Source organism: Zosterops lateralis, assembly GCF_965231275.1.
Source record: "Zosterops lateralis genome assembly, chromosome: 1".
NCBI classification, from domain to species: domain Eukaryota; kingdom Metazoa; phylum Chordata; class Aves; order Passeriformes; family Zosteropidae; genus Zosterops; species Zosterops lateralis.
The window spans coordinates 105,163,877-105,171,839 of NC_139762.1; the positions used below are offsets into that span (position 1 = coordinate 105,163,877).

The window sequence follows — 7,963 nt, forward strand, 5'->3', positions numbered from 1 at the left end:
GAAGAATTTGCTCTAGAATTATTCCAAAAAGGTGTTCACTTCCACCTAGTTATTCTTAAGTGCTGCATTTAATGTTTCTTATGCATGGCAAGACTGAACTATGAACCCCGCATGAATGCTTTTTAAATCTCTAGCAGTTTTTAATCACTTGTGACTTTCAAATAAAGTATGAGCTATATATAGATAATATTAGATTTATTTTTGCTTCAGAAACTTTTTTGAAGGAAGTCTTTCTGGATTTCAAGGCACTTACATAGTTTCAGAGAAAACATAACCATTTAAATCTGGTCTCCCTTCTAGCATTATTTAACTATTTACCTGTATCTTTAACTCAGATACCCTCCGCTTAAATTATTATTGCACTAATGTAGTCTATCAAGATAATGTAGAATTAAGTTTTTATTTTTTGTCACTGACCTGTTTGGTTTGACAGTGGTTTTGAGTACAGTTTTCTCCTGCACTGCACGCTGATTGGGCTTTGATTTATTTGAGCCATGTTTTGTATCCGACACCTCTTTTTCCTTCTTTGACAAAGACAGTTTGCTGTTCTTGTCCAGCTTTGGACGTTTAGCAGAAGGTTCTACTAACGTAGACTTCCTTTTCTGAGCTGCCATTTCTGTAAAAAACCAGCAATTCAGCTTTCAGACTCTTTGTCAAATATCGTAACTTTTCACTTTTCCTTTTACAGCCAGATCATGCTGTGATCAGAAAGAAAATCATTAAAGCAATCTCAGATCAAATGACACTCATTTTACTTACAGGTTTTTACAAGAGGCAATCGATGTTCAGGCCAAAGTAACTTATCAAGGTGTGACAAGAGCATTCCTTATGCATATGCTTACAAACAGGATGTTTCATGCCACCTATGAAGAACAGAAAATGTTCATGCAGCAAACACTTCATAACTTCCTACTCGAGACTCTGAATTCCCACCCTCTTCCATCCCCTCAAACAATGCTTAGCTTTAGACTTTCATTGACAAGGAACTAAAAAAATAAACAAACCCCGAACCAACAACCAACCAAGAAACAACAGACAAATTTTATTTTTTATTTCCATATCCAACAATTTTTGGGACTTTGCTGTCTCACTTTTGAAAGGTGGCAAGTAACAGTACAATTCAAAAGGAAGTTTCTCAGCTTTTCACCTTTTTCCAGAAAATAGTGTGCTGCTCTTTCATAGTCGGCAAAAAAATGGGACTACTGTCAATCCTGTGCTTCACAACAACAGGGAATAAACCCATTAGACTCAGTTACCAAGTTTTGTGGCTGTTACAACAAAAACTTCACAGACATCAGCAACTAACTGCAACTGTTCCTTCTAATATGACTTAAGCTACCAATCAGAGATGGGAAGCCTAGAAAGCAGCATTATTAGGGACATTTGCCTTGGGCAGTTAAAGACAATGTCTTCATGAGAACTGAAATGATGTTAACGATGCAGAAGTTACTCTGCATAAGGGTCTGAAAGCCAACAGAGATTCTTGGTAAAAAAAGCTTCCCAGATTTGGCCGATCATCCCTTTTATAAACATTTCTGACTTGTGAAACTTTTCAGTTCCCTTATTCAAAGACACCGTTATTGTATTATGACAAAGATAATAACAATCAATAAAGTTCCACTAATAACTTCATTAAAATTAAGTTTACTGGAAGACTCAATGGTCAGAACTTCCACGTCACCTTTTTCAATCAAGAACTACCTATTAATTTTTGTTACTGACAGACTTACAAATTATGTACAGCTTTGTATAAAACTATATTGCTTTTCAAACCTTAACTGATCTGATGTTAAATATGACATTTTTAAGGTCAGATAGGAACAAGTCACTGGATCATCAAAACCAAAGTATGACTTCCAGTATTGACAAATTAATGTCTTTCCCTAACGATTTGAAAGCTCCTTTTAATAACTGATGAGTATGCAAAAGGAAAAAGTAAACAACTCTGCTTTTTCTTTTCTTCAGACTTTATATTGTCCTTAACCTCATTTCCATTTACCCACTTGTGAAATCATTTCTAACCATGCAAATCTGGCAATTTTGTTAAAAAGCTGATTAAAAACTCAGATTCCAGACACCAGTGATGTCTTCTGACCTTCTCCTTTAAAGAAGATACATCACAAACAACACATATTTGAAGTACATTTTTTTAATTCTACCCAGGGAAGAAATCTCTAAAAGCCCTTTTTGTGGTGCTATTTTCACGTCTCTCCCTAAGGAGCAGATAATAGAATTTGCATGCCTACATTCTAACAGCTCCTGAGCTCCGTGACACCTCACAAGCCTGTGGGTTTCCAGCAGTTAAACGAAACCTGTCAGAGATGCAGTATGGTCACTCATGCTGAAAATAACAGCCCTAGCTGCTAAATAGGTCTTTGGTCTCTTAGAGCACAACGCTGACCCTCAGAATTTGAGAATACCATGACACACACTGTACACACCTGGACCTTCTCTGGTTTTTTTTTCCAGACATGACACGACACACTCGGGGAAGACTTTCAAGCACAAAACAGAAAGTACAAAACTCCCCTCGCTGGCACTCCTTCTCAGGCAACTAAAAAATACACTCTCCTCCCACAGAGCTCTTGAACAGTCATTTCTTTCCTACTAATACTTTGTACAACAGAGCAAAGTCTTTTCCAGACATTCCAGAACTGGCAGTCTCTGCCCTGGAGAAGTCACCCTCCAGTAAAAGCCGGATTATTGAAAGCAGGGAAGACACAGAATCGCAGGAACAAACTAGAACACGAGCAAAGGTTTGGTGCAAGAAGCACAGGGGGAAAAAAAAACCCGAAAACAAAACCGACCAAACAAAAACCTCAAACCCAAAAACCCCAAACCAAGAAACGAACAAAAAAGAGAAAGGCGAGCCCACAGCTTCCAGTCCTTAGAGCACGGGCTGAGGCTGGTTGTGTACCAGAGGGGCGGGCAGGGCGCGGGGGTCTCGAACCTGAGACGTCCCGGCCGAGGGCAGCGCCGGGCACCCCCACGGCACAACTCAGGGGAGGGCAGGGAGGGGAGGGGAGGGGAGGGGAGGGGAGGGGAGGGGAGGGGAGGGGAGGGAAGGGAAGGGAAGGGAAGGGAAGGCCTCCAATCGTGGCCCAGTGTCAGCCAGCCCGGCGCCCCGCGGTGACAGCCCTCCCGGGGCAGGGCCTGGCGGGGGTCCCCGCTCCCGGCCGGAGCTCCCGCGGCCGGACCGCCGGGGCAGGGCGGGCGGGCCGGGATGAGGCCGGGCGGCGCCACGGCTCCCGCTCATGCAGGGCAGGGCAGGGCAGGGCAGGGTCGGCCCGCTCCCCCCGCCACAGCGGCGGCAGGCCCGGGGAGGAGCCGCCGCCGGGCTCTCGGGGCACAGCGGGCAAGGGGCAGCCGGGGCTGGCGGGGCCCCGCGGGACACAGGTGGGGCGAGGGGACTGTGGAGGAGAGCAACTTCTTCAGCCCCCCCTCCCCGGTCTGCCGGCGGCCGCTTACCTCGCGATGGTGTCAGCGACGTGCCGGCGCTGGCGGAGGCGGCGAGCCCGAGCCTCGAACCCGCCCACAGCCGGGCACCGCCGCGGCACCGCCCCGGCCTGCCCGCTCCGCCCGCCGCCGGCCCAGCCCAGCCCAGCCCAGCCCAGCCCAGCCCCCCCGGCGGGGCCGGGGCATCTTCCGGCGGGAGGCGGAACCGGCAGCGCGGGCAGCGGCCCCGTGCGCGCATGCGCAGCCGCCTCTGTGAGGGCGTCTGCCTTACGGGAATGTTTAGTGAGGAATCCAGAGACGGTGCTAATTAAAACACGCATCTAAAGACTGGAGGGTGTCTATAAGAGCATGTAGACAAGGGGGAATGGCTTCAAACTGAGAGAGGGTAGGTTTAGGTTAGGTATTAGAAATTTTTTAACGCGAGGAGATGAGGCACTGGAGCAGGTTGCCCAGAGAGGCTGTGGATGCCTCATCCCTGGAGCTGCTCTAGGCCAGGCTGGACGGAGCTCTGAGCAACCTGGTGTGGTAGGAGGTGTCCCTGCCCACGGCAATGGGCTTGAACCAGACGATGTTTAAGCTCCCCCTGTGGGCGCCATGTCCCGGGGGCTCAGCGCGCCCGGGGGGTGTCCGGGCCCCAAACTTTGCCAAAAACAAGGGGAAAAGCGGCACCAGGTCCCGTGGAGCCAGTGGGGCCGAAGTGACACATGCTGTGTCAGTGGCTGACACCTCAGGCTGGCAGCCGTGGTAAAATGACAAGAGTCGACCCAAGAGTCACCTGAGAGGGGACCTCATTAATGTGTATAAATATCCAAAGGAGGGTGTCAAGAGGACGGAGCCAGGCTCTGCTCGCTGGTGACAGACAGTAGGACAAGAGGCAACGGGCAGAAACTGATGCACAGGAAGCTCCACCTGAACATGAGGAAGAATTCCTTACTGTGCAGGTGACTGTGGACCTGAACAGATTGCCCAGTCTCCCTCACTGGAAATATTCTAGAACCATCAGGGCACAATTTTGTGCCATGTACTTTAGGATAACCCTGCTTGGGCAGGAAGGTTGGACCAGATCACCTTCTGTGGTCCTTTCCAACCTGACCCATTCTATTTTTTCTGTGTTTCTGAGTCCCACTAAGTTCCTGGTGGGACTTGCAGTGATGTTTCCTTAGTGTTTGTGGACCTCTTCTCACAATTATGTTTCAGACACCTTTGAAATATGTTACTCAGCTGCTACCCCACTGTGCAGGTGTTCAGACAGCTGCCAGCCCCCTTGTACAGGTCTGTCACGGCGTCAGATGGATGCTTGTCTGTGGCTGGGAAATTAAAGAGGGTTCTCGGGTTTATCTTGGTCCTGTGCCATGTCCACTCCTCTCTCCAGAGCACTGAGTTCACTCAGTGAGCTACCTTTTTGAGTCTGTTTGTCCAACTTGTTTTGCTTTCGTAAGGTCAGCAGTAACTCTGGACAGGCCAGCTAGCTCTTTTGTTCTGTGTGTTCTGCACAGTGTTTCACAACTCACTCTATAGCATAACCACCTATTTGTGATTTTTGCCATGGTCTGGGATATTTCAGTCCTTGCTACACTTGTAAAGTGTTTATACCTCAGCTGACCTTGTCATGGCTTCTTCGCCTCAGGATGTTTATGTGTCTGAGCCTGTTGTCTACATTGGCAAGTAAGAGAAGTTCTGAAGAAAAAGCTGAAGATCTGACATCCACACCACTGATGTGGCAGTCCAGATCAGCTTTTGTCACTATGGATGCAGTGACAGCTGGAGTTTGAATATATTGAGTGTGTTTTGGGGTGCAACTGTGAGTTTGGTTTCCTTCAAAAGGAATCCATTATGCACACTCCAAGACTCTGGATGATATGTGGGAGCCATCAGAGGATTCCCTTCAAAAGTAAGCTGCTGATCCTAACTAGAATCCTGATGCAGAGGTGCCTCATGCAAATCTAGTGTGCTCCATTCCTAGGGGTAACCTGAAGTAGGTCCTACCTGAAATGCACATAAGTGTATCAAGATCTTTTACAATTTCTGGTTACAGTTCATTGATCTAAAGGAGACCACGGAAGTATTTTAGAATTTGGTTCTGTAAATATTAATTTGTTAATGTTTGAACTATTTTAAAAGGGCTTATTTTTGTTTTTAGAATAAACTTTCTAGGTCAGTTTTATAATCTTCAAAATATTTTAGTGATTTCTATTGTTACCACATTTATGGGATTAATTGTAGGAAATTGCTGTCAAGTTTCTGACTAGCATAAATTTGTATGACTATCAAATTCACCTGGAGATACTCTGTTTTGCCTGTAAAGTTTTCTGTGTCTTTGTTAAGTGGAACAAGGAACTGCCTTCCTTGATAAGTCCTCTTTCTGGACACACTTCATTGAAGCACAGTTTGTACTGGACAAATGGGAATTTTCAGCAGCTGTAGTTTTTTTTTTAAACGCTGATAGGAGAAGATGTTATTTATAACTCCCTGTAGCAGCTCCTCTTTAATGGATGATAATCTGCTGTGACTTCACAATGAACGCAGCAACATGTGGTCTCCTGCTCTCCTTCAGTAACCGACAGAATATTTTCTAGATGGAGGATATTTTAATCACTAGGTTGTATGTAGATGTCCTGATGAATGATAAAAGCATTTCTTTATGTTATCTTTATAAGTTTAAGATTATGTTTTCCCATGTCTCTTACTTAGGAACATGAAGCAAGTAAACCTAGATTCTCTTACATCCTTTCATGAAATAGTAATTTGCCGTACAGCAGGGTAATAGTAAAGTAGCAGGCATTCTTATAATGTATTAAATTCCAAAATCTGGAAAAACTGAATTCACGGGATAGAATATCGGTAATTTTCCAGTTTTCCACAGAAGGTGGCAGCATTCTGAAGCACTGGTGTCAGTGTGAACTTGCTAGCGAATGTCGTCGTTGAAAGAACACAAACTTTACAGAAATTTACTCTCCTTGGAAGTTGTGGTGAATATAAACTGTAGTGTTTGGGCATGAATTGTTGTTGAACTGGGGAACCTGGGGGACGAGGAGAAACTGCATTCACATGGGCGAGTAGGACATATGAGTAGGACAAATTTGACCCCAAAAGGATTTTTTGTTAATTTAGCCATGTTTATTTACCGATGCAGTAATACTGCTGGAGTGCCTCTTGTCTGCAGCTAAGTGAAAAATTACTTGCTTCTAGCTTATGCCGTTTTTCACGGAATAATTCATCTGATAAAGCTGATAATGGATCAGTCCACTAATTGCAGAGAATGTCCTGTTGGGCTACGGCTTTGGGAGATGACTGTCACCAGAACGGGGAAGCTTCTCCTATTATTTTCTCCACTTCCTTTGCCCACTGCCAGCAGTGTTCTCCAGCGTCTTACCATGCCAGCCTCCATCTACTACCTGAAGGACCCCCACAGGCAAGCAAATTTAACCTCCTGAGCTAGCAATAAAAAAAACCCAGTGGAAAAACTGAATCATATCTACTCGAGTAAGAAAGGGTGAGGACTGTATGACTGCAATCAGGATAAGAAAAGACAGGGGAGGAGGAAGCGCAAGCCTTCCCCTTTTGGCATGAGAGAGCTGTTAACATTGACAGCTGCTTGTGAAATCGCAGCCTTAGGGCGGGCCACACAGTTACAGCACTGAGCTCTTGATCGCAGGATCCCAGCGGTCCTGCCAGCACGCTGATTTTACAGCCCCCTTTGACATGCAAACACACCCCCAGCCTGCCCTGCTGTTTATCAGACATCTCATCTGACCAAGGAAGTGGTGACAGACAACCAAAAGGCAGGAGCTGCTTAACCTTTCACCGGTAATTAACCTTGCAAGCACCGCTCGCACCTCAGAATGCCTCAGACAGGTGAGGCAAGGCCACACGGGAAGCTCATTTAAACCAGTGGCTTTCTAATCACCGCATATACAGAACACTTACGGAACTGGAGGAGCCGCTGAGATAGCACAGGGCTCCGATTTTCCTCCCTTTAGCAGATTCAAAAAGTCTCCCTATCCTAGGAGGAAGGGAGAAGCTGATTTTTGCATCTCCAGTAGAAGGAATGAGACAAGATAATCGGATCCTTCAGAGGAAGAGATGTTTACCAATGAAGAACCCCTGTATGCTTGGGAGATTTTTTCTTCTGTTGGAATGAAAATTAACCCAACCCTAAAAAGCGGCTGAGATATTGCACAGCAGATTGGCTGCAGCAGGAGTTACATAGGGCTACCCAGCATGTATGCTGGAGGTCAGTGGCAAGTCCCCAGGGACAGTCTCCTGGGCTTTTTTATAGCTTCCTCTTTCTTATTCATTATCTTGAGCATTCCAAGGCTTTTTCTGACCAGCTGGCATGCTGGGATGAGAACCCAAATAAGTGGCACAAATTGAAGTGTAACTATGTGTTAGAGCAACTCGATGACTCAGGGAACAAATGTTTCCTTTTTTTTTTTTTTTTTTTTTTTTATTTTTTTTTTTTTTTTATTTTTTTTTTTTCCTCAGGGTGATGATGCACTGAGCTGAA

General features: G+C 45.6%; 1 protein-coding gene across 2 annotated transcripts in view; it reads right to left on the reverse strand.

The window, feature by feature from the left end:
• ESCO1 (establishment of sister chromatid cohesion N-acetyltransferase 1) overlaps positions 1–3,532 on the reverse strand; it is a 33,045-nt gene extending 29,513 nt beyond the window's left edge. For both annotated transcript variants that reach the window (XM_083869852.1, XM_083869853.1), the window contains exons 1-3: positions 3,469–3,532; positions 760–863; positions 418–616 (exon numbers count right to left, since the gene is read on the reverse strand). In XM_083869852.1, the coding sequence (XP_083725978.1) occupies positions 418–614 (197 nt within the window). In that variant the 5' untranslated portion in view covers positions 615–616; positions 760–863; positions 3,469–3,532. The remainder of the gene's footprint in view (positions 1–417; positions 617–759; positions 864–3,468) is intronic.
• Between the last annotated feature and the right edge of the window lie 4,431 nt (positions 3,533–7,963).